The sequence below is a fragment of the Molothrus ater genome, chromosome 22 (assembly GCF_012460135.2).
Source record: "Molothrus ater isolate BHLD 08-10-18 breed brown headed cowbird chromosome 22, BPBGC_Mater_1.1, whole genome shotgun sequence".
In the NCBI taxonomy this organism is placed as follows: Eukaryota; Metazoa; Chordata; class Aves; order Passeriformes; family Icteridae; genus Molothrus; species Molothrus ater.
Window position 1 is genome coordinate 164,641 of NC_050499.2, and position 25,565 is coordinate 190,205.

Consider the following 25,565-nt stretch of genomic DNA (forward strand, 5'->3'; position numbering starts at 1 on the left):
TCGGGAAGGATTCCTCGGAGACCAGTGGAAAGAACCTGTTTATTTAACAAGCACGGCACCCCCCCAGCACACAAAATGAACAATTCTGGATGACAGCACTCTGAAAAAGATGACAAATTCAGAACGTCTCTCTTGGGGGGTGGTCACTCTGTTCTCAGTCCCTCCGGCGCTGCGGCAGCTGCTGCAGGCCTCAAGGTGCAGACTCTTGGTGTTTCCCAGGTCCCAATCTGGAGCAGGTTCGAAATGATCAGAAAAAGGAAAGGAGAAACAGTCCAGGAAGAAATTGGACAGTTTAGCTAAACTAGCTAATGAGCAAAAGCAAGCAGAAGCGAAGCAAGCAAGAGCGAGAGAGCAAAGCAAAAAGCAAAAGCAGCAAAAGCAAAAGCTGCAGTCTCTGTGTCCCGCCAGGCTGATAAGAAAACCAAAACAAAACATTCCCTCTTCAGAGCCAGTCTTAAAGGTACAGAACGTAATATCCAACATTATCAGAACACATGAATGGGGGTACAAGCATCATAACGTCACCCTAGGACAGAATTCAAGCTGCAAAATTCCCTGGTAAGCTTGCCAACACTCCCACCGTTTTCAAGATATATGAACAGTGAGTCATCATTGAGAAGAAGCTACAGCAAAAGAAAGTGAGGATGGAACCAGGAACTAGAACGTGAGGCAAAGCACCCTAATGCAGCTTCTCTCTGCAGGATCCTTAAGGCATCTCTTGGTTTGGGCCAAACAGACTGAGCATGCGACAGCTCAGAGCCCACTCAACTGGGGGCACACCCAAGCCTTGCTTTGAGATTAGCAATTAGGAACCAGGTCCCACCTCACCCAACAAACAGGGACATCACAGCCATGCTGCTCACTGTGATTGCTGCCTGCAAGGGTTTCCCCCACTTTAGCTCTGAGATTTGCTTTCCATCCTGCAAAGCCAGAGATACAGCCACTCGTGGTGGGGATGTCCTGCAGAGCCCGCAGAGCAGCCACAACCTGCTTGCTCTGCAGTGCACATCTGGCTGGGCTGGCAGCTCTATGGGGAGGAGACTTCTCCCCAGGCCTGCTCACCAAGAGTCACTGGAACACAGATGGGGAGAAAAAACAACTGCAGGTGCAGCCCAGAGCTTCTCTGTGCCCATCCAAGTGACCACTGCCAGCTCCAGCAGTGGCTCCAGCAGGGAGGCAAGAGAGGCGCAAAAAGGTCAAACCCAGATGTCAAAACCTCAAATGAGACTGAGGTCAGCACATGCAGACAACAGTCAACAGTTACAAAGAAGCAAACATACAACAGCTGGCTTCAGCTGAAGAGACCTTAGGAATGAAATGGCATTCAGCAGGATCAATCTCCTGCTTCAGAACCGTATTTCCATCTGTTACCTTTCTTGTTTCATTTCTTCAAAAGGCAACTTGACAAGTGCCTCCGTGGTGATGCAGGCTGGGGAAGAAGCAGCTCAGGAAAGGCAATGAGTTTCCTTCAAAAGTTCATGAACTTCATTGTTCTGGGTTTAGGCTTGGCAGTGAATGTTGCCCTTGGTCTGGGAAGGGGGATAGGTGTTTTGGCAGGTTTTGGCCCTGGGCTGGGCTTTTCCATTGGGGGTTTTTGGGAGTTGTGGCGTGATGCCGTGGGCGGCTGTGCAGTGGGAGCTGAGGCTGGGCAGGGAGCGGAGCTTCCCTTCCTCCCGCTGGGGATCGCAGCTCGGCCGGTGCTGCTGCGGGAGGTTGTGTGCTTGGCCTGGGACTGCCCTGGCTGCAGCTCAGCGCTGGCATCGACCCTGCCTGCCTGCCCTATTCCTGCCTGCTGCTGCTGGGCACTGCCCACATCCCCCTGCCCTTTGGGGGTTTGCAAAAGGAGCACTTCCTTCCTGCCTGCCCTCCCTTCTTCCCTCCTTCCCTGCCAGTGCTAGCTGGGAGGGGATCACTGCCCTGAGCCCACAGCTCCTCCTGATGTGTCCAGAACTCCACCAAAGGGGAAAAACAGGACTTGGCACCTGGGAAACCTCTGTTCTTGCCTTGATGTCTGTGCTCTCCTGAGATAGTCTAGGAAAGAACTGTTATTCCTTTTCCCATAGTTTTGCCTGGGAGCCCTGTCATTTCAAAGGTACAATAATTTGGAGGGAAGGGCTCATTGCTCCATTGCAGGAAGATTCCCACCTTCCTTGGCAGACATCTGTGTTTTAAAGCAGCACAGAGACACCAGAAAATACTGACTTTCTATTCCTTGCTTCTATTTGATCTCACAATGGCAAAATGCCCTGTGAGGCAGCAGCAGCTGCCCTGCAGTTCACAGCCTGAAGAGGCTGCTGGGGCAGACCAGGAGTGAGGGATGCTTTTCTGTTGGAAGGCACAGATCCCTGACGCTGTGTCCCAGCCCAGGCAACACTCACCAAAGGAGACTGTTCCCGAAGTCAAGCTCAGGGAGGTCGAAGTGTAAACTCGGTGCAGTGACGCTGCCCCTGGAGACCGAGGACAGAGCAGGAAATGGCTCGGTTAAAGGGATTGCAAAGGTCCGGCTGTCGTGGCTCGGGGGCACAAAACCTGGGCTCAGGGCACCCTGGGTTTCCAACCAACACAGCACCATGTGCTCAGCACAGGGCCCTGTGCACAGGGGGCAGCTCAAGCCAAGTGGCAGCAGCCAACAGCCACTGATGGGCTTTGGGCACAAGGCAGGCAGGAGAAGCCCCCGGTTTGCTCGTGGTCCCATGAAGGACCCTGAACACACACCACACAGACATGGCTCTGTGCCTCAGTTTCGCCATCTGCAATGAGATGGACATCAAGGTGTCCCCACAAACTTCTGTAAGCAGCCCTTCCAGCCACAGGTTCCCTGCTTTGCTCCTTCTTAGCTGCCACTGCTGCTCCCATGGAGGAGCTTTCTCAGGAGAGTTTGACCCACACAATCATTACAGACAGAGTTCTGAGACACGAATCCAGGGCATTCCCAAACATCCTCTGAAAAGAGCAGCAACAGTTCTACCCAGGGGACAGATGAATCCTAGAAGAAAGGACCAGCTTGTCAGCAGTGCCCCAGCTGGCACAGCCAAGAGCAAGAGCTTCAACAAGCAAACAAGGCTATCCTGAATCTAGCACAGCCCCCCACCTGTCCTTGAACTCAGCAGACAGACTCCAAAAGTCACCAACATCCACTGAAATCAGCACTTGGAGCTGCACAACACTCACCGGTTGATTTCATGGTTGATGCCAATCGGTGCCCACTCTGCCTTTTGGTTCAAAATCAAGGAGCACAGAACTGGGCCTTCTGTTGTATTCACAGGACTGCCCTTGGCTCTGCTCTGCACATCTCAACAAGAGACACCTGCCCTTGCTCAAGGAGAAAGCTGCTGATGCAGAAACACCCCATGACCACTTTGGGGGAGGGAAAGAGGAGAATCAATTGTTTGATGGTGAAAGATTCCCTCGATTTCCAAAAGAAAAAAGCAGCTCTTTTCCTCCAAAAACAAAGCCAACATCATTGTGTCTCCACTATGGGCACACCAACTCACCACTTTTCTCTTGCTAAGTAATAACTTCCTTGTTCTTCTTTATCCATCTCCCTTATCTTATTGGTATCATCCAGTGCAAATTGCTTTCATTTCTTTACTGCCTTGAGCCAGTGCCTGCCAACAGCAGCAGCCCAGCTCCAAAGCTGCAGAGCTGCCAGCATCAGCTCTCCTCCTTCCACTCCATTATCCTAGCAGCACATGGCTCAGGCTAGAAGGGACAAGGCCTTACGCTGCTGTGGTCCTGAGGACTGAGCTCTGCATCCCCTATGATCAGCCCTTCTCCCTTTTGCTGGGCCAGGTTTGTCTCTTGCCATGGCACCAGCCCATGGGATGGTGCCCCAGTCCTTGGCACAGTTCCTGCAGCACCGTTCCCTGACTCCCACATCAGCTCTTTGCTGGCTGTGCAAAGGAGGCACCAGAGCACTCTGTGCACAGGAGCTGGGAGCACAGCTTGTCCCCCACAGCATGGCCATGAGAGCTGAGCTGAGGCTGCTGCTGCCCATCTGGCATGGATTATTCACACAAGGTTTTACAAACACTGCTGCTGCTGCAGAATCACCCAGGCTAGCCCATCTGCAAAGCCCTGGAGGCCTTGCTGGTGTTCAGGTGGGACATCCCAGAGCAGCTGCTGCCCAAAGCTGATCCATCCCACTGCCTGCCACGGCCCAAGGCACAGGGAGATCCTTGCAGGGAGGAGTCATTCCAGCTCCCAGGTACCACACAGGGCAGGAGGCATCCTCACACTAAAGCAATGCCAGGATTGGAGCAGAGATTCAGACCTCAGGAAACACCTTTTTTCTCTGCTCCACCTCAAAAGGAGGTGGGTGGGGGATGTCCCAAAGACAGCCACAGATGTGCCCACCCAGCTCCCAGGGTCCTTACTTGATGGTCAGGATGGCAGGCACAGGAGATCCAGCCACACTGAACTGGAACTCTTCCTCAAAGCTCCCCAGCACGGTGGCACTGAAGGAGATCTGAACACTCTGGCTCCCACCTGCTGCAATGATGCCCTCCTCGGGTGCAAACTTGAAGCAGAAGCCCACCTTGGTGGCTGAAGGGATACAGGTGAAGGGAGCATCAAGAGCTCCTTGGTTCATCAGTTTCACCTGCAGCAGCAAGAAAGCAAAGTGGAAATACATGTGGAACCTTCCCTTCTTGTGAGTTCTTGTCTAATGATGCAATGAACACCCAGAAAAGGCAGAAGATGCTTTGTGCTGCTGAATGGCAGAAGTCAAAAGATACAACAGGACAAGTTCTGCCTTTAGGTTTTCATGCAGAGCAGTGGCAACTCCACAGAACTGCAGTCACCCGGGGCTTGTCCCATGGACACAGAGCAGTGCATCTCTGCTCAGCATCACCAAGCTCATTGAGAGCTGGCCCTGAGAGCAACGTGGGCTGATTGCAGCTGCAGAGTGAATCACCCCAGAGCTGCTGCTGCCCCACTGAGCACAGCTCCAACAGCACCATCTACTCATTCACTTTTTCCCATACCATGAAACAATACATTGAGAATGAGGCATTAGCATCAAAATGTACAGACAGCACCATCTTTTGGTAAGAAAACTCAGGGTGTCTTTCTCTTCCCCAGCCAAGCTTTTGAAAGTGTCTGGCATGATGCAGTGCCTCATTTTCTACCTTTTCAGTTGCTCTCTCATGAATTTTTTGCAAGCTTGACACTACTGTGGGGGACGCAAATAGGTAGAAAAATCCTTTGCTTTATTCCCAGGAACACTTTTCTCTTTCTAGAGCCAGAGATGCACCAAGGCTGAAGTGTGGTGAGGGACTGGTCATCAAGAGAGAGAACTCCCAAGACTTTCCTGTGACCTGCAGGAATAAGCAGGAGACACTTGAAAGGGAGCTGTTTGCAGGGGCTGAAGCTCACAGGCAGCCAGTTTGTTGCAGCTGCTTCTGCAGAGCCCAGTCCAAAGGTGCCTTGTGTCTGGCACTGCCACAAAAGCCTCTGAACATGCAGCTTTTGGAGCCAGTGCTGGTTTCATGTGCCAAGGGCTTGTTTTGAAGGAAGCCTCCCAGCTGATCCCTAAGGAAGGCAGCCCAAAAGCAGGGACTGGGGCTTCAGGAACAACAGACACACCTTTCTGACCCTCCCAGATTTGAGCAGTACATCAAATATTCCCTGCTCACAAGTGCCCAGGTTGGCAGCAATTCCACAGCTCCACCAGGCTTGCTGCTGCCTCAGGAGCCATCAGGATCCATCCCAAGCCCTGCTGCTCACCTCATGGACATGGGGGGTGTTGACAAAAACGTTCCCAAGGTTCAGAGTATGAGAGCTGTGTTCAACCAAGGGTCCTTGGCCTTCCCCTCTGAGCTGCAGGGTCAGCCTGCTCTCACGGCCTGGGGAAAGATGTCCATTGCAGTACAATCATTGCCTCTGTTCCACTGGATTTTCCAGGCTGCCTCAGTGCTAGTCCCTGACTCTGAGCTGGATGCAACCAGCTCCTGATGCTGCAGGAGAAGATATGGACCCTTCTCTCCCTTCAGGAGATACCTTGGGGCTGAGTTCTAATTTCTAACCCATTCCTCCAGCTGCTTTCCAATTTGAGCCACCAGTTTGCTGAGTTTAAAATATCTCTGGTGTCCTGTAGTGACAGGCCAAGGAGTAATGGGTAGAAATTAAAAGAAAGGAAATTTAGGTTAGATATTAGGGTAGAAATTTTTTACTGTGAGGCTGGTGAGACACTGGAGCAGGTTGCCCAGGGAAGTTGTGGAGGTTCCAGCCCTGCAAGTGTTCCAAGCCAGGCTGGATGGGGCTTGGAGCTACCTGGTCTGGGGGTAGGTGTCCCTGCCCATGGCAGGGACCTTGAGACTAGATGATCTTTAAGGTCCATTCCATCCTTAACATACTGTGATTCTGTGGTTTCCTTCCCATGCACCTAGAGGAGCTTTGAAATCCATTCAGTGAAGGCACAAAGCTCATACAGAGTTTGGCAATTACCAAATTCCCTGGCCCAGTAGCACAGGACTTTGTTGCCCAAGTGCTCCCCTTCTGACACTCAGCACTGTGTTCTATTTGCACAGACTGAGAGCTGCAAGGTGACAACTCCCACATAGGGAGAGAAGCAGCTGCTGGCCAAGGCTGCTCCCTCTACAAACTGCCTGGGCTCAGTGGGGCTCAGCCACCTCTGCTCTGCTGCTGTCTGGGCACTGGGAGGTGACCCAGGCTCAGGGAGCCCATTTCTAACTCAGCTCCTACCACCTGATGATGGATCCATGTCAAATGGACCCATCCTGGAGGCCAGGGGCCTGGAGGGCCTTAGTGCTTGTTCACTAAAGCTGTTCTGCTCTGGAGCTCTCTGGCCTTTGAGGGAATGCTGGCAAAGCCATGGCATGAAAACCTCTCCCTGCACTGCCTGGCTTGTTCTGGGATCAGTCAGGCAGACACAGCATTCTGAGCCCTGGCCTTGCACAGGAGACTCCCTGGAAGCTGCAGGGCCGGGGAGGGGGGGGGGGGGGGGGGATGTGCCAGCACTGCCCTGCTGAGCAGGGACTCTTCCCAGCAGTTCCATGGGACCCCAGGGGGTTCAGGCTTGCACTATGGCTTCACTGAGGGGGAGAGAAGCAGGGCAAAGGAGCTGCACCTGAGATGCTGCAGTAAGCCACACTTCCATACTCCAGTGCTTCCAGGGGTTTGAAGGTCACCTTGATTTCAGCTGAACAATTTGGCCCAATTTCTCCCTCCTACAGCAGAAAGAGACAGCAAAACACTGCTCTTCAAACTTCACATTGCTTGTTTCCACCACACTCCTGTAAGCCATTGTTTAGAGCATCAATGGTGAGTGAACACTCCAAACCCAGCTCAACACAGCGCTGGAAGCTCTCAATGCTCAGCTGATCAGCTCCCATTCTCCACAATATTCCTGCTGCTCTGACACAAGCTCTTGGTCACATCATGCTGCTGTCAGCTACAGTGGGATGCAACTGCCACTGTGCACTGCTGGCTCTTGGCCTTAGATGGGCCATAGGAGTAACCAAGAAGAGAACATGATCCCCTTCCTTGAAATGCAAGTATTAGTTATCTGTTTTGAAAGAAAGCAGAGGTTGGGATTATTCTGGGCTTTACTCCAAGACGAGAAGGGATTTTGCACTGTGCAGACACCAGGCATTCATCATCTCTCACAATGCCAGTCGTCAGAATCAGGGCTCTGATTGATGGGAGCACGTGGCAGTTTGTTTGCATCACCAAAAAAGGAAAAGGTTTTCTGTCCCTGTGTGCAGGAGAACTCCAAAAGCCCATTTCAACCTTGCACCCTTGTGTCCAGGCTCACAGATAATACTGGAAGGCAGACTCAGAAATAGTGCAAGGTGTGCTTACAGGAGGGGATGGGCATTTCTGTCATTAACCTTGGGCTGAATTTGGCCTCCTTTTACCAGGGAACCATTGCAAGCTTCAGGTCAGTGTGTGAGCTGGCAGTGCTCCAACAGCCTCTGCTGAGCCCCATGTGTGGGGGGAGCCCCTGCCTAGAAGAACTGCTCCCTGTGACACTGCAAGGACACACACGCAGGGCCTTGAGCTCCAGCCTGGTAGCAGAGCTGGGCTTTGTCAGGCTCCCAGCCCTGCCTTGAGCCTGCAGGGCACAAATGCTTTTAGCAGGGAGCTCTGCAGCTGCTCCAGAAACTCCATGTCCTCCCTGCCAGCACATGGGGCCAGCTGAGGATCTGCCCAGTGACCACAGCTGGGGGAAGGGAGCAGGGCAGGGTGCTTGGGAGGAGCAAGAGGAAGAGGAGGAGGAAAATGAGGTTCTCAGCTATCACTTACCATTGGCTCAATGAAAAAAATGTCACGGGAGAACAGCATGGGGTCTTCTTGCACCTTTGCCATCTTCTCCTGGACCATGCTGCTCAGGAGGCCAGTGTGATCTCCACAAAAGCCCTTCACTTTCTCTATTTCTCTCTCCTCTGGGAAGTTTTCCTGGGACACCTCTTTGGGCGGCTGCAGCAAGCACTGCCTGCAGCCCCAGGGAGAGACAAGGCCAGCAGATGGTTTCATGAGCCACAGATTTGCAGAGAGAAGTGGGAGTGCAGGAGAGCAAAGCACCTGGGGAGGAGCAGCAGCTCCCCAGCAAAGGCTGAGCCCAAGCCACAAGGGTCCCACATGGATCGGAGGATAACTCGCTGTTCCCTGGCACAGCAGGGAGTTTTACTCCACACTTGCAAGCTCAGCAGAGGTTTCCAAAGCCAGCAGCCCTCCAGAGAAGCTCCTGCCTCAAAGCCTCTGCCACAGCTGAGGGAGAATCCACCAGCCACCTCAGCTGGCTTTTCCTCCCACTGAGCTGCTCAGGGGAGGCACAGAAAGATCACAGAGCACCCACTGCAGCACTTCCCTGTCAAGGGGAGACCAAGCTGGCTTGCAGCTACGTGTTACCAGCATCACTCTTTGTTTCTTCCATTTTGGACCTGCCCTGTTCTCTACTCTGCATTTCACAAGAGCAGCCCAGAGCGCTTCCAAAGGAAATTGATGAATTCAGGCACTGAATCCCTTCAGTGACATTCAAGGTTTATATGCAATATGCATGAACAGAGGCTCTGAGAGGGGAAGGGACTTTGTTGTTTAGGAGGGAGACAGCAAACTCCTGGAGAGACCTTTTCATGAGCCAGAGCTTTTTGGCTCCCATCCCAGTGCATGGTAGTAGAATGTCCTGAGAGGGAAAGGATCCTGCACTATCTTCTCTCATAAAAAATCCTCTCTGCTCTGAGATCTCCAAAGCTTCTCTGACAGCAGGACAGGGGGAGACAACCAGCCCACATGGGCAAGGAGCTTTTGAAGGAACTAAGGGAAAAAAAATAGGGTGTATCACCTTTGGAAAGGGCCTGGCAGCTCAGGAAATGTTTAGGGATGTTGCCAGGTCATGTAAGAAGAAGATTAGAGGGACAAGAGCCCAATTAGAACCTGAGAAAATCCAGTCATCACAATCAACCTTTCCTTCCCAAAATGCCATCCCTGGTTGGAGTATAAATGGAACTGGAATGCTGAGTGCTGAGCTCCTGAAGCCCAGGGACACACACCCCAGCGCCAGGCATGGTTTACTTGGCCTAAACCATTCAAAAGCACCAACAACCCCCTGAGGCCACACGTTAGTTTCAGTCTTGGGCCTGTATCTCAATGAAATGCATCTTTCAAACCAACCTCCTCTTGTCTTCATTCTCTTCTTCCTCAGTGGGAAAAGCCCTTCACTGAAGTGGGCTGTGATGTTACTCCTGTTTTCAACGAACACAGTTCTGTGGCTTGACATGGTGATGAAAGTCTTGTCAACCCCCACAGAATTTGTGCTCAGCCCAACGTTGACATCTACAGCTTTTCCATGGAGGTTTGTGTGGATTCTTTCTTCACCTTGAACAAAGCAAAGGGGAGTCTTTGCTCAGCTCACTGTCTGATGGAAGCCAAGGAAGGAACGGAGCAAACCACAGTGTCGCAGACATCTTTCATGAAAAATCCTTTCTTAGGATTTTTCCTTGTGAGAAGCTGCAGTTTCAGCAACCAAAGTAAACAATGGTTATCTGCTGCTGTGGAATGCAACAGGTAGACCCATGATTGGTCTCCTGTGGGTGTTTGGATTTCTTGACCACTCATGGCAGAGCTGGCTCTTGCTCTGTCTGAGACACAGATCTTTGTTATTCATTCTTTTCTATTCTTAGCTTAGCTAGCTTCTGAAGAAGCCTTTTCCTTTCTATTGCTTTTTAGTATAGTCTTAATGTAACATATATCATAAAATAATAAATCAAGCCTTCTGATCATGGAGTCAACATTCTCATCTCTTCTTCATCCTGAAAACCCTTGTGACCACAGTCACAACCACAGGGCACAGAAGAAAGTGTCACAGTTTTGAGCTGAATGAGCAATTCTGTGGATCAGTCCATTTATCACATCCTGACAGCTCTGTGTGTAGAAGGTGGGGATGTCCTGGGCAGCACCTTAAACACCTTATTTCTGAGGGTGTTGGTAGAGATTTGGCCCCAAGGTGACAGGATGGGCAGGGAGATTCGTCCATGTGCTCCAGTGATCCACTCAGATCAACGAGATTTCTGCATCCAAGTCCTTCAGGTGACAGGGCTGAGGAGCCCTGTTCAGTCCTGCCTTGCCCAGGGTCTCCCTGGGCATGCCATGAGACTCCTGTCTCTCCTGATCCCTTGGATCCCTTCTTGCTGACCAGCAAATATGCCTGGGGGCAGGTGGGCAGCAAAAGGAGGCCCAGAGGAACAAGTGAAGTGACAGCCCAAAGCAGGAGGGGACACAGGTGAGGAAACACAACCAGCCTGGCTCTGCAATGTGACAAACCACTACAAAATGAACACCATGAAAATCATCATCATCATCTCCCTGTCCAAACCCATGGCCACATCACTCTTGAAATATTTTATAGTGTTCTGATCTGAAAAACCAAGCTGGAGCATTGCAAATCAAATAAAAAAGGGACAAAGGAAAGATTAGTAAGTACAGAGCAGCTTCTACATTAAGACTGAATGGGATTCCTCAGTCTGGAAATCAAATGGGAGATAGATGTGAGAGGTTTGCAACAGTGTGAACGGCCTGGGAAATGGGGACAGGGAAAAATTTGTTTGGATTTCTCACAACAAAGGAACTTGAGGGCCTGAAAATGTTGTTGTGCAGAAACTACATCTATGTGTAAGGGCCACATAGAAAAAGGGTCTGTGGCAAGCCAGTGGAGAAGCAGCATATGGGACAGGTATGCAAGAAATCCATTGCATTGGAGAGAGTCTGATGGAGACTTCACCCACAGCACTGCCCAGGAATCAAATAAAACTTCAGCCAGGCAGTGCCACATGGTAGTGGAGAATCAGGGATCTTCCTTCCTCCACTCAGCAACTCCAGCAAAACAGGAGTCAAAAATCTTTGCCTTTGTTAGAGGGGATCCACTTTCTCAAGCCCCTAAACACCAAGGAGTTCTCAGTTTGCTTTGGGGTAAAGCTGAACAGGCGAGGCACCTCTAGAGGGAATGCAGGGGATGGGACAGCAGGGAGCCATGTGGAGAACTGTCCTGTGCCCTGCAGGGCCCAGCACTCACCTGAGCTGCAGCACACGGCCAGGGAGCTGCAATGGGCACCGCTGGCCAGCGGGTGAAATGCCAGTGTCACCTGCACGATGTCACCAGCGCCCAGAGCTCCTGTGGCCGGCACCACGGAGAAAGGACTGCAACACAAAGAGAGGCATCAGGCCTGGGGGACACCTGGCCATGAGATTCCTGCTGCACTGCAGCTCCCTGCAGCTCCCTTGGGCAAGCAGGGAGCAAACCAAGCACAGGCAGCAGAAGACAGCCAGAACAGACAGGATCAGAAACAGCCACTGAGTCACTGCTGAGGAGATCCAGCCCTCACAAGACCCTTGGGGTAAAATGACCTGAGCTCCACCATACTCTGCATCCAGCTCTCTGCAATGAGGATCAAGGATCCAGCTGCCACCAATCCCATCAGAGAATAGTTTGTGAAGAGCACAGAGAGGGTTCAGAGCTATCTGCATGCACAACTTGACACTGACTGCCTCAAGAATTTCTCTTTTCCTGCTGCCTATAAACCTCATCTCAGGAGATGCAAATGTTAGGGCACTCCCTGTCGTGGGAGATTACAGCCTAGGAAGCAGACAGGGAGAAGGAACTTTTCCCTAAAGACCAAGGAATAGTTACTGTTCAATTTGCAGCGGGGTTCTTTGGTTTCTTTTACCTGGAAAACATCCTGATTTAGCCTAAAAAGGACACATTTTATCAGCATTTCAATGGAAGCTGCTCTAAGAAAAGGAGCAATCAAAACTCTGAAAGAGTGCAAATGCAGATTAGAGCAATACAGTGACATGGAAACAAAACCCAAAAGGAGGATGCCATTTACAGTCTGAAGGGTCCAATCCCAGCTAAATGAAGCACCATTAGCAGGAGCACATCAAGGAAGCAGAACAGGAGTTTTCTTTGCATTTACCAGCAATGCTGTCTGGGACTCTGGGTCTGGGTTGTCATGCAGGCTGGTAATTGTTTGCTTGGCCCAGCAGAGAAACTCTGTGCAATGTGTTGGAAATAATTATGCAGATGTGTTGGTGCACTTTGGATTTACCACGAGCAATCAGGATTGGTCACCAGGTAAACAGCTCTTGCCTGACAAACACAAGACTCTGTGCTTTGAAGCTCAGGGACAGCTCAGGGGAAATGTGCTTGTGCCCAGCAGCTGCTGGGCTTTGTGCTCTTCTACAGCCCCAGTGAGAAAACAAAAGTTCCTGGCCTTGGTGCTTTGCTGCTGGTCAATCTGTCACTTAAAAGTGTCTTTTGGGGACTTTGGTGATGAATGCATCACACACGAGAACAAAGAGAACATCTGGCAAGCTGAACGTTGTTCATGTCAGTAGTGACAGCTGATGAACTTGCTTTGGGTTCTGCTCATTCAGGACCTCTTGCTGCAATGATGGGCTGACCTGTTCCCATTCCCACTGGTGAGAACATCACTGCTGGCTGATGGAGAAACCTTGGGCCAGCAATGTTCATGTGCTGGATGTGAGACTTTGGAGGGAGGGGAGGAAAGACAAGGCCCCAGCAGCCCCAGAGCCAGATCAGTGCACGTGCTCCTGCATCTGCCCCGGGGCTGATGCCAGCACTGCTGCAGCTCTGCTGGGACTCAGGGGGATCAGGGCCTGCTGGGGGCAAGGCATAGCATTCTTTTCTTAGTCTTCTGCCAGAAATTTCATCAGAACACAGAAGCTGCCAGTTAGGGGAACCCCTGGCCATACTTCAGCACTACCTTCCATTCCATTCCTGTTGTAGTGCGTTTTTATATTTTGTAATACTTTGAAGTAGTTTTGTTTTGTATTCCCATATTTTTCCCAAATGGTTTATCCCAGACTGTACCCCCCTCCCTTTACCTGTGTAATTCCTCTCCCGGGATGAGATCATCCCCAAACCCCCACCCTGGCTCTCTGTCAATCACTCAGCATCCCATCCCTCCATCCAGAAGTTTCGGTCCAAGTCATCGAGTGATTAGCCAGAGGCTAGGGGTCAGCCCCCCAAGCCTTGCCCCATATGCTGTCCTATATGTCTATCCCCCAGTACCCATCCCTTAGGGTCACTCATTGGTTGGTAAAATGTTATCTACTTTTGGTTTCCACCTCCCTTTAAACGTGACCTTGGCACATCTCCCGGGGCTCTCGGCAGGAGCCCCCTGAGGTGCAGGAGCTCCTTTGGGATCCTAATAAAACCTTGGATTAACCCCTGCTAAGAGTCGGCCCTTTCTCTTCTACCGATGTCTCTGGAGTCTCTTCTGCAGCAAAGGCGACCAGCCTAGGTGCCTTCAGTACCCTCGGGGCACAGAGAGTGTCTCCCTGCCAGCCCAGGTGCCCTCAGCACCCTCGGGGCACAGAGAGTGTCTCCCTGCTGTCGGCCGTGTCGGGGCTGCCCTCCCCAGTGTCTGCCGACTCGGGACTGGCCCAGGGTTCCTGAGAGGCTCGCAGAGAGACAGAGACACATTCCCTTCCCACTTCTGCCCCATGTTACATGCTCCCATGCTCCTGCCTTCAGATGGCAGGATGGGAATAACATCCTGGGGGTGACTTCAGGACTTGCCTGAGAAAGAAGGTGTCTTCTTCTTTTCAAATTATCAGAAGAGGATCCAGCCAAGTTCAGGACTCAGTTGTCAGGACTGAAAAACTGAGTGCAAATCAGCCTCTGCATCTCCTACATCCCTGGGCTGTACCCACCAGACTCCTCTGTTCCTGATGTAGCAATCATCTCTCAACTCCTCTGAATTTCAGCCAACATCACTAAGCTGTTCCCTAAGCCCACAGATAGAAGAGTTGTGAAGGAGACATTCCTGACACTGAAATAACCAAATGAAAGCCACTTCCAAGAGATGGGGCTGGCAAGCTAAATTTTGGCCTTTTATCTGTTAATTGTGGGCTGCTCCTTAAGACACTTCTCATCCTGTTAGATCCATCCTCTCAATGAATCTGCACCTGACAGGCAGAAAAGATAAGGGATGGAGAGGGTTTTAATAGGTTGTTTTCTTCTGCTTTTTAACTAGGTCCATTGACATGTTTGTTTCCTTGTATGGCATCTAAAGACAGACCCAGATCTCCCAATGGCACCTTGCAATCCCCAGACACTGCTCTTGCTTTGTGCAGTGTGTGTGCTCAGATGATTTCCAGAGGTCCCCTCCAGGACCACTGCAAAGCCACGTGCCTGTGGCCTCCCAGAGAATGGCTCTATTTGGCTGACAGTGCTGAGGAAGTATTTCAGAAACTGCTGGTGCTCAGCAGGGTGCAAGCCAGCTACCAACATGTTCCAGCAGCCTCCAGGAAATCTGGGACAGAGAAAGCTCAAAGGCCACTGAAAGCAAGAGCAGATGCCATCCATGCTGCTCACTTCCAGCCAGGCTGCAGGGCAGCAGATCCAATGCTTGATTCCTTCTGTTGCTCTTTCCCAATTCTGTTATCACCCAAGGTGTTTTGCACAGGGACAGATGAGCTGCCTCACCTCTGGGTGCTCAGCTGGTACCGAGCTGCCCGGGCACCGACATTGCGGACCAGCAGAGTGCTGACCTTGACTGGACACTTGGAGAAGTCCAGCTGGGCAGGGAAGTCCAGCACAGCTCGGGCATCAATGGCCCAAATTCCTTTCCCTTGCAGTGATGCAGACCAGCTCGTGGCAATAATCCTGCAGGAAAAGAAAAAAAGAAACTGCCTCAGCACAGGGCATTTAGTGCCATCCCCATGCCAGAAGAAAATCCATTTCTATAACCCTTCAAGGGCATCAATTTACCTATTGCACCCTCAAACGAACACTAAGTTCTTTTTAAAATATGTCACATTTTAAAGGCACCAGTGCACTTTGCAAAACCTATCTCTGTGGCATTCAGCTCTTGTGTCACTTGGGTCACACCCATACCCAAGGCCTCCATAATTTTTACTCTAAATTTGAATGATGTTAAAGAATTCCTAAGTCCCTTCTAAGGAGCATGGAGCTAGGGAACACAGGACATTCCTCTTTAGGTTTCTATATTCCCACTGTCTGAGAATAGGACAAAGTGTTCAACTGACTCTAAGCAGCAAAAGGAAGATGAGAAAACAGCTGCACCCAAAGAGATCCTGCACCTCTGGCCTGGTGTAGAAACATCAGTTGGCTCAGAACTCGCCTCTCACCTTGCCTCTCCAGCCAAGTCAGGAGAAGAACAGTGCCAAGAGGCAGCAGGATGCTGTTGGAAAGGGCCTCTCTTTGTTTCCCTGCAAGGCTTCCTCCCTTCCATGCCATGTCCTCAACCCTTCCGTATGAACAAGCCTCCAGATCAGAACATTAACCCTCCAGATCCCAGCACTGAGATCAGACTTGCCAGGGCCTCAGCAGTGCTGTTCAAACCTCCACACAAAAGCACCTTTGGCACGGAATGGGTGCCAGCTGATAGAGCAAGCACAGTGACAGGCATGAAGACAGAGCCACAGCAGTGTCACTGCCATGGGCTCTGAGCTCACAGCTCTGCCTGCAGCTTGTACCTGCCCTACACCAGCTCCTTCAGGCAGGTGTCCAAGTCCCTTGCAGCTCAGCAACCTCCTGCTGACCAAGGGCACCCAGAGCCCAGTGTGCCTGTGCCAGGCTGGGCTCACGGGCACAGCACATCCTCTGCCCTGGCCCTGCAGCTGTGCCATGGTCACTTGTGCTCTGGGACAGCACAGCTGCAAGGCTGGAGAACAGAGGGGGTGAAAAAGCACCGTCTTTGCTCCAGCCCAGGGGCAGGCAGGGAAGCTGTTGCCAGTAAGCAAGGAGGAAAGCTCTCTGACCTCTTTGCTCCTCTGGTGTTTTCCATCATAATGAAACCCCTTCCACTGGGCCTAGAGATGGCCCAACATCTATCAACAGCCCTCTGTCATTTTCATCCTGTTCCCTGTGCATCTTCCCCTGGCAATGCTCAGGGATGTGCAGGGAGGGGAAGCAGAGCCTGTCAGTCCTGGCTGCAGTGCCTACCAGCACGTGCCAAGGTGTGACTGGCTGCAGGCTGCCTGCCCACGGCCTGGAGCCCAGCTCACAGCATGCAATGGGCTGGAGCCAGAGTGCAGGGAAAACAATGGCTGTGGAGATCATTGTGTGCTTTGCCTCCTCCAGCCTCACCTTGTTCTCGTCGGGGCTGAAGCGGATGCGCACAGGGGCAGAGGCGCCTGCTGGCACCATATGGTACACATCCCTGGGGCACGCCAGCTGGAAATAAGGGCAGCTCTCCATGCACACCTTCACCAGCCGAGGCATCTGCAGCAAAGACACCAAATGATGATTTTGCCACTTGTGGAAACAGGACGAGAGGAGACCTGTCCTTGCCCTGCTGACATCCCTGCCTGGCCCCTTTCCCAAAGCACTTTCAGCTGTGCAGGCACAGGCACATCATTCACAAGGCTGAACTTGAATCCCTCCTGTCTGGCTCCAGCATTTTGGCCAGGGCCATTAGGGCAGTGCCTGCTGGGAAGGAAGGGCCGAGCAGGTCAGCACCAGCAGGATGTAGACGGAACACCTGAACCAAGTCATCTGCATATTCAACAAGGCCAAAAAACCTGCTGGCTTCTGCCAGCACACAGCCATGAAGTTGTCATGTTCCAGAGAGGGAATGTGCTACCTAAAAGCAAAACAGCACATTATCCTGGGGGAAGGAAGCAATTCCCTTCTAGCAGATCAGGTTGGGGTAGGGACGTTGTAGGGATAGAGTGAGGCAGGTAGAGCAGCAAGAGAGGAGAGCAAACACTGTGGCCTTACTGGAAATAAAAGCAAACCTGAAAAGCAAAAGAAGGAAGGAACACAGCAAGACAATCCCTAAAACAAGGAGATGGCAAACAGAATTTAAATGGGCAGTAAAGCAGCAAGGAAGAATCATAAAACCAGGAGAGCAATCAGCTTGCCAAAAGTGACAGAAACACAGACAGGCTGTGCCTATTGACTATGGGCTTCAGAGGCATTTTCTGCCTGGAGAAACATGACCAGCACTGACTGACAGTGTGGTTCCAGTATTAAAGCCAATCTTGGCTCTCCAGGGCTTCTTGCTGCCTGTGCAAGCAAGCTGGGCTGCTGGGCATTCCTGCCTGCAGCCAGCAGGCCAGGTTCTGCCCTCTGGGGTTCACAGACACAGCAAATAGGCATTTTCTAGCACACTGATATCACCAACCCCCAAGCACCAAAATGCTCTCCAAAAGTCTAAACCAGATGATTTGGATTCCCTCCTGTCTCCTCCCACCAGCCCACTCTTGGCGCAAGCCTCGCTTGAGAAAATGTTTCCCAGACTGAAATTCAAATGGTCTCAAGTTTTCCTTTTTACACTGGAACACAGCTGCTGACATTTTTCAATTTTTCCCTCTCAGCTCTGTTGGGAGACTGTAAAACAATCCAAATTTCTTCAAGTGAAGGTGGAAATCTCCAGGAGCACATGGCTTTGGATGTCCTGTGTTCTCCAAAGGGAAAGCAGAGCACCATGTTGCTTTTGGAAAAGCTGAGCAGAGCTGGATGAAGCTGAGCAGGAGCCTCAAGTGGCACCTAAAGGCCTCTCACTGCTTCTGCTCCATCAGTCTGATTGCAGGGGTCTTTCAGAACACCTTTCCTGCAGTGCCAGTGCCATTAATAAGAAGTGATTCCAGCATAAAGTGGAGAAGACTCAGCCCCTGAGCTTTGACTGTGAGCTGCACAAAAGGAGCCAAACTGGCCTAGAGAGGCAGAGATTCCTACCAGGAGCCAAGATTAATCAAGGAGACACAGGGTGTGCTATAGACTCAAGGCAAAGCATGAGAACAGATAAGAACTGTACAGACCTCAACATTCCCATCAATCCAGAGCTTTCAAGAGAAGGAAACTCCTTTGGGATAGACACCATCAATGCATGGCCAAGATCAGGGGACAATTCCCAGCACAGGAAGATTTCCACCATCTTGCAGAGCAAGGTGCTGAGACATTTTGTCTGCATGTGCTGCAGCAGATAACTTGCTTTGCTGTACACTGGGGGAATGACAGCTCTCTCCTCTTCCAGCACAGTGTTAAAGCTCTGGGTGCCAGCACCTACATTGTCCTTATTCATGAGAGACAGCACCATTTCAGACACCTCCCAAGCAACGAAGTTCTGAAATACCATCTCTGGTGGAGAAATCCCAAACCAGCTCTGTTTTGGGGCAGCTGACAGCAGCTGGAGAGGAGAGAGAGCAGGGAGAGCTTCAGCTGCTGGGAGAAAGGTTCATGCAGGAGAATCTTCCACTGATCCCCAGTGAAGTACAGACTCTGGGTGAGCATGTCTGCCCAGCCCTGTGATGGTTTGACAACTGGGCAAACAGTAGCTCACCCACCTCTGCTCTGAGCTGATCCAGAGCTGCTGGGCCACACAGAGGAGGCTCAAGCCAAGCTGCTCTTTTGGCATGGATTTCTCCAGCTTTCTTTCTCCAGAATGCCAGGCAGCACTTTCCTTAAGCACAGCTCTGTGCCCATGTGGTCACAGAGCTCTGGGGCACTGACTGAGCACTCATGGAGTAAGTAAAACCCATGAATTGACAGGAGACCCCATGGGAAACAATTTTGGGCTGTCCTTTACTCTGAGACAGGGAAACCGAGGCCCACACAACTGCAAATATCTTTTTTGCTCTAGAACTTTGACATCAGAAAGAAGAGCACAGGACCAGAGGAGGTGTGAGAGATGAGGTGATACTTGGCTGAAGCCAAAAAGTTATGAAGCAAAACAATGGAATTTGTTGGTTCTGTGTGTTGTTTGTGGTTTGGACTTGTTCAGGTTGGTTTGTTGAGTGTCGCAGGGAGAGGGACGGGGTTGAAGACCTGACCAAAAGGAAGGAGGACGAGAGGGGAGGGGACAGAAAAGTTGGTGGTCAGTAGAGAATGGAAGCTCCTAAGACCCATCCAATGGGAAAGGGGACAGGGACCACCCCAGCCAGGTACAAAGGGGATACAAAGACTGCCATTTTCTCGGAGGGTGTGTGTATGTGCTTGGCGCTCGGGGAGGGAGACATGCCCGGCTCAGCTGAATTGTGACTAATAAACACTTTTCTTTTGCTTTGATTATTTTGTCACCTTTCGTTGTACTTAAAAGTTAGTGTGTTTCAAACAGAGGGAAAGGCAAGAATAAAAAGACAAATGAGCTGAACATAAAAACACAAGTGAGGTGAATGCTGAATGAGGATAAGGTTCAGTTATTTTCTCAGCAACTTGGGCAAAAGTAGAGTTGGTATCTCCTTTTTCCCTGAGCTTTAAATGGGTGCTTTCTTGTTATTACTGCTATCTTATTTAATGCCATTGTAGAGGCACGTCTGGAATGACACAACAGCAAATGCTTCTGGAGCAGAGACATTGCTTGAAGAAAACTCTGCCCTGCTTTGTCTGCCTTCTCCAGCCACACTGCTGTCACTGCAGAGACGCAAGCAGGTCTCCTCCGTGACTTCACAGCAGACACATTCTGCTGAAGGGAATGGCTGCAGCACACTGTCCCTTAGCTGTGCCCTTCCCTGAGGTGTTCCCAAGGCCCCTCTTCAGGACAATCCTTAACCTGGATTGTGTTCCGTGTCTCTTGCTGCCAATTTCCTGCTCAACAGCCCACCTCAATCACCTACCCCTTTGGACTGTGCTTTCTACTGAGCCAGTCCTGCCAGAAAAGCAGCTTTAAACACACCTCTAAGAAGGCACTGATCCAGATAAAGCACATCCATTCCCCTCTGCCCAGGGCCAGTCCCCTGTACATCTGGCAGCCTGCAAAATCTAACAACCACTCCAGGTCCAACACATTGTTCCAACTCAAAGCAGTAATGCAATTTGTTTTGCTAAATCTGAAGTAATTCCTGCAGATCCTTGGCCTTCAAAGGCCAACGCTGCCACTCTGGAGGCAATCCTGTGACCCCAAGCATTTGATGGTGACCACACCAAAGCAAGAGGTGGCTCCTTCAGCAGGAGAATGGCAAATGGCAATGTTGTGCCTTTGTGTCCCTAGCCTTCCCCCTGTTAGCAATGGCAGCTACACTCCAGCACACCCCAGCAACTTCAGCAGAGGTTATTTGTGTTGGCTTAGTGCAGATCAGGACTCCCAGTCCACCACTACCAGCACTTTGCAATGACAATAGGACCTGGACACTGAGGTATTTTGCTGGAGGCAAGCCTGTCACAAGCACACACTGTCTTCAAACTTCATGTTAAACAAAAAGGAAAAGAGCAGGAAAAGGCTACCTTTGGGCGAGTCTCAGTCATGTCTAGAAATGGGCCAATTCTGGGCAGAATACTCCCCCCAGTGCTGGCCTCCTTCTTCCTGCTGAGAAACTTCTCCCACAGGAACTTAGAGGGAAGCAGCTGAAAGGCAAAAATACACCAGCTAGAGCCTCAGAGATGCGCTTGTTCAGAAAGACTTTTCTTGAACAAGTGGCACTGGTGAATAACTTGTGATCACAGCCACTAGGACAGTCCTGGAAGCCCTGGAAGTTTCCTGCTGAAATACTTAGCATCAGTCAATTAATAATACAGAGTGCAATACACATACTCCAGCCACATGGCTCTGTCCCATTAGCTTCTCCATGATTGGATGGGACATGGTTGGGGATTTCTGCTCTTTGGGCATTTGTTTCCTCTTATGTTTCATTGGATTGAGGCAGTGACCTTTCCAGAGAATGGGGAGGAGCTCTCAGAACTGCCTGAACTCCATCCCTACACGACACTCAGAACTCACAGCAAGGAGATATCGCTGTACCAAGAAGGAGGTGCACAGGAATGTGTCCAGGTTTTAGTTCTCCCTGTTAATTGTTTTCTCTGTCTGGGCTGACAGAGCCCTCCACAGAAGAGAACAGAGGGATCTCCTTGACAGAGCCTCAGCAGTGGGGCATCTTCAGTCAAGTGAGCTGCAGACAGCAGAGGGCCTTTGTGGCCCTGGCTCCAGTGCTGCCTGCAGGGCTGGATCTGTGCCCACACAGGAGCTGGGAGAGAACAGCTGCTTTGGAAGCTCTTCCAGCTGGGACCAGCCATGGCTCTCAAGGCTTTGGGCAGAGTTTGAGCTTTCCTCCGCCACATGTCCGGGTGCCAAGGGCAGCTTGGTCAGAGCAGCACAGGTGAGTGCCCAGCCTATCAGAAGGAATTCCTGTGGCAAAGGGAAAGGGACAGAACACATGCTCAGGGCTTCAGCTGTACATTGGTTTCACTTGGCTCCGCTGGCACAGCCAGGCAAGACACAACTGAAGCATCCCACAGTGTTCTCTAGTGCACCAGGATAGCCCCCAGCAACAGGAGCACGGCACAAAGGGCTGGGGAGGGGCTCTGCAGCTCCACAGCACTGCTGGACAACGGGGGCAGGGAGAGGAGGGACACCAGGGCAGTGCCAGCCTTAACACAGCCCCAGGGGCTACTCACAGTATCAGGCTTCAGTCCTTCCCTGGACAAAAGACGAGGTGTTGGTGTCTTCTTTGGCAATCCAGACGCCATTTCCAAGGGAGGATGTTGCAGATGAGTGACAATGCCTCAACAAAACTGGAAGGAGCAACAATGGAACTCTGAAAATCCACAACCCAATTCATGGCAGATTCAAGGCATATACTGGTGCTGAAAAATTTGATATGATTTGAAAGTAGCTAAGTGCTTGTTTGGCATAAGTAGCTAGTATTGTCAGGTCTCTAGTTGGACTTTATTTGAATTCTATGGCTACCTTGTGCAATTCAAACATGGATCATACTGAAACCTGGAGCTCAAAAGCTGAACATTAATAGGAGTTGGAACAGACAAAGCTGTAACTTAAATATTACTTCAAAATAGCTAGAGTGGGCCTCCTCTTCTTTAGCTTAAACCACCCCTGCTCTCTCAGCTGCTCCTCACAGGACTTAGGAGAGACTGGAATGTTACGGCTAATGGCTTAAATATTATTATGAAGGACTTTTTGCCCATTGTGACAAATAAAGAAGCTGCAACTACTGAAGCCCACCCCTCCCTGAAAATGCCTCCTGACTGGAACTTGAGATTGTGAGTTAAGCCACCTAAGGGAACTTGAGACAAGATCAAGGTGACACTATTGTCCTGTTAGCTCAGGTCTGGGGAGAGCTAAATAAGGCTAATTGAGAAAAATGTATCCACAGCAAAGCCAAACCCAGCAGCTGTCCTGAAAATCAGCTCCGTCTGCCTTCAGGCTGGGGAAGTCATAGCCACAGACTCATCTGCTGAGGCCACGTTTGCACAAAAACCTCCCATCAACAGAGGCAGGAGGAGGAAATTTTGGGCGTGTGGCGCAACCTCTGGTAAGAGGTAGTGGACACCCATCCTCCCTCAGACAAACTGGCTCAGCTCTAAAACCCCCCAGCCCCAGAAGACCATATCCAGGGGACATTATGAGGGGCAGCTGAGGGGGTGTCATAACCCATCAAAGACCTCCAAAGTGCTCCCAGACCCATTCCTGAGGCCTTGCACCAGGTGACTGCATGGCATGCAAAGTAACACAACAGATATGAAAATCCACAACCCAGTTCACAGCAGGCTCAAAAGGATATACTGGTGCTAAAGATTTTCTATTATTTGAAAGTAGCAAGAGACAGAGTCCAACTTGCCCCATCCCAGGGAGGTACCTGGGCAGTTCCACCTTCCCCAAATCTGCATGAATCCATTGGAGTCTATGTTTTGCAAGACCTCACCACAGAGAAGACCAGAAGAGGATTTCATGGTATGCCAGTGAGATCCATGCAATGGTGATACTTTCTATTTAATCTGTCACTCTCTCCCCCTCCCCAACTCCCTTCTCTATTTCTCTCTCTCTCTCTCTCTTCCTCACATTTGCTGTTACATAAAATCCAGACCATTGATTTTGGCATATGGTCTCGTCTGCACCTTAATTCAGGGGCATCTCCGTAATAATTTTAATAACTAGATCGTAATAACAACCCACTGAAACTGGAGCAGAACTCATTCACCTTTAAGCAGTTTAAGTATTCACTAGAGGAAAGAAAATTTATAGACTAGTACATTTAGGAAACTCTTCATTTCTTCAGTGAAAAAAAACCGCACAATCGATATATAGAGCATATATCGTTCATCTATTCAGCTGTACATGCCACTGAACTGCTGCACCAGAAGAGTGGCATGATCATATCCTCTGTTTCCCTTTGGAATTCTCTTTCAGAGCACAGATGTGACATAACCAAAAAGTACAACTTGAGTCAGTCTTTACCTTCAAACGAAATTCAGGCCTCCTCGCTGGCAGAGACCAATGCCCTGCGAGTTCAGGCCTCCTCGCTGGCAGAGACAATCTCTGTGCACAAGTCCCTCGGCGAATGGCTGAATGCAGCTGCTGCCCGAGCCCAGGCTGTGAACACCCAGCCCGGAGCGCGCTCTGCGGCCCCTGAGGCGGCAGCGCCGTCACAGCCGCTGTGGCCGCGCTCGCGGTTCCCCGGCAACCGCGGCACCCGATTGTCGGGGCCGGGCGGGGCCGGGGACCCCGGGCGGGCCTGGGGCCCCGCTCGTTCCAGCCCTGGAGCTCCCTCGGGCCCCGGGCGGAGGGGGAGGAATCCGCTCCGGGTCCCGGAACGTCCCGGGCCACAGCGGCAGCGCTCGATATCGCCGGGGCCTCGGCCCCAGCTCCGGACTGCTCCTGCACAAGGAAGGCGGGGCCAGGGGGAACCCAGGCTCTCGACATTTTGTGTGCAGCGCATGGGACAAGTGGGAATCAGCCAGCTGCAGGCAGTAACAGGGACCTGCTCGTTCTTCTTAGGGACACACAAGGAGCAGAAGGCATTTCCTGGTGTCATGGTTTATCACCTCATCAGCAGCCAGGAACCAGTGGTCCAGAAGACTGACATGATCACATCCTGTATTTCTCTTTGGCATTCTCTTTCAGAACACAGATGTGCTAAAAGGAAAAAAACCTACAATTTTTATCAACCTTTTATCTTCGAATGAAATACAATTTTCAGTTGTATTCCCAGCATTGTAATAAAAACACACTAGAATCAGAATTGTTGTAAGTTTCCTTGCAGTAAACTCGAGATTCTAATACTTTTTCTGAGTTTATCTGTAATAGCTAGGTTTATATATTCTAAAGAACTTAGGTTTTTTTAATTACTGCATCCACCTTCCTGCTGCTGAGCAATAGCACAGATTGATTGTGTCTTCAGCAGAACTGGTTTGTCTTAGTAGAAAGACTTGGAAATGAAAAACTTTCTGAGTTAACCAGAATTAATAAAGTACTTTTGAAAAGGAGGGAAGAAAAGACCAACCCTCTTAGTTTATGATGTTTCTAAGTCTACTACTCTGTGCAGCCTAAGGAAGTTGTAATGGAATAAGGGAACAGAGATCTTACAGCCATGTTATCCCTAAGTGTGTGGAAAACCTTTCCACAGAGTGCCTGCATGGCCGCTTTAAAGACTTGGTGACAGAAGAGCAACACAGGATTGAACTAAGACAGACAAATATCCAATTCAAGTCAAATTACAAGCGATTTTCTTTTCAGATGGGGCTGGAGATTGTACGCTGCTCACCATCCTGGGGTTCAGGATGTCCTGCAGCATGGCTGAGCCATGAGACTTGTGGAGTAGAATTTTTAAAAGGTGAAGCACAAACATTTCTTATGCACCTATATTGCATTACCAACTTGGCACCTTAAAAAGTGTTTTGCTCTTTTAACGGAAGTTGATAGCTGGAATTGAAGTTTTTTTAATTATTGAGAAGCTCTGAGTGGAAGCAAATATTCTTGCTGGGTACCTGTGGTAGGTAGGTACATGATACCTGGCAGTGGAGGAATATGCATGTACTTATATTTAAACCTCTGAAGTATTCATTATATACCATTCCCATCAGTCACTATTGTTTCTACCTTTCTACCAATATTCTGTCCACACAGCATCTGCATTGTGGTTCTTTCTAACCAATCACCCTGTGCTCCCAACACTACAGAAAATGGAGTAGATGAAGAACAAGAAGGAGATCAGACAATGCCCAAAATCCTCCATCGTCTCCTACCCATCTCCATACTAAAAACCCAAAACTCAGAGTTTTTCACTCTGTGATAAGCTGTACTACTATTTATTTCACACACTCATAGATTCCAATTCATCTCAAAGTCTTGGAAGCCTTCTCCATGGAAATAAAAGTTAAAAGC

General features: G+C 50.5%; 1 protein-coding gene across 2 annotated transcripts; it reads right to left on the reverse strand.

Annotated features, from left to right (window-relative positions):
* Positions 1–19: 19 nt before the first annotated feature.
* Positions 20–23,773, reverse strand: LOC118695648 (hydrocephalus-inducing protein-like). Of its 2 annotated transcripts, XM_036397302.2 has the most exons (6): positions 23,640–23,773; positions 21,842–21,958; positions 20,675–20,794; positions 16,598–16,732; positions 14,972–15,151; positions 208–227 (listed from the first exon to the last, which is right to left on the reverse strand). In XM_036397302.2, exons 2-5 carry the CDS (start codon positions 21,911–21,913, stop codon positions 15,095–15,097), a joined length of 384 nt encoding a protein of 127 aa, XP_036253195.1. In that variant the 5' UTR covers positions 21,914–21,958; positions 23,640–23,773; the 3' UTR covers positions 208–227; positions 14,972–15,094. The 2 variants fall into 2 exon arrangements, with proteins under 2 accessions (XP_036253198.1, XP_036253195.1); XM_036397305.2 differs by lacking the exons at positions 14,972–15,151; positions 16,598–16,732; positions 20,675–20,794; positions 21,842–21,958; positions 23,640–23,773 and adding exons at positions 2,379–2,447; positions 4,377–4,837 and having other exon boundaries at positions 20–227.
* Between the last annotated feature and the right edge of the window lie 1,792 nt (positions 23,774–25,565).

Excerpts from the sequence above, each read along its gene's own strand:
- LOC118695648 (XM_036397302.2), bottom strand. The coding sequence starts at position 21,913 with ATGGCGTCTGGATTGCCAAAGAAGACACCAACACCTCGTCTTTTGTCC. Across the intron at positions 20,795-21,841 it reads AAGGACTGAAGCCTGATACT|CTGCTTCCCTCTAAGTTCCT; the intron begins GTGAGTAGCCCC and ends TTTGCCTTTCAG. Across the intron at positions 15,152-16,597 it reads TCAGCCCCGACGAGAACAAG|GATTATTGCCACGAGCTGGT; the intron begins GTGAGGCTGGAG and ends CTTTTCCTGCAG.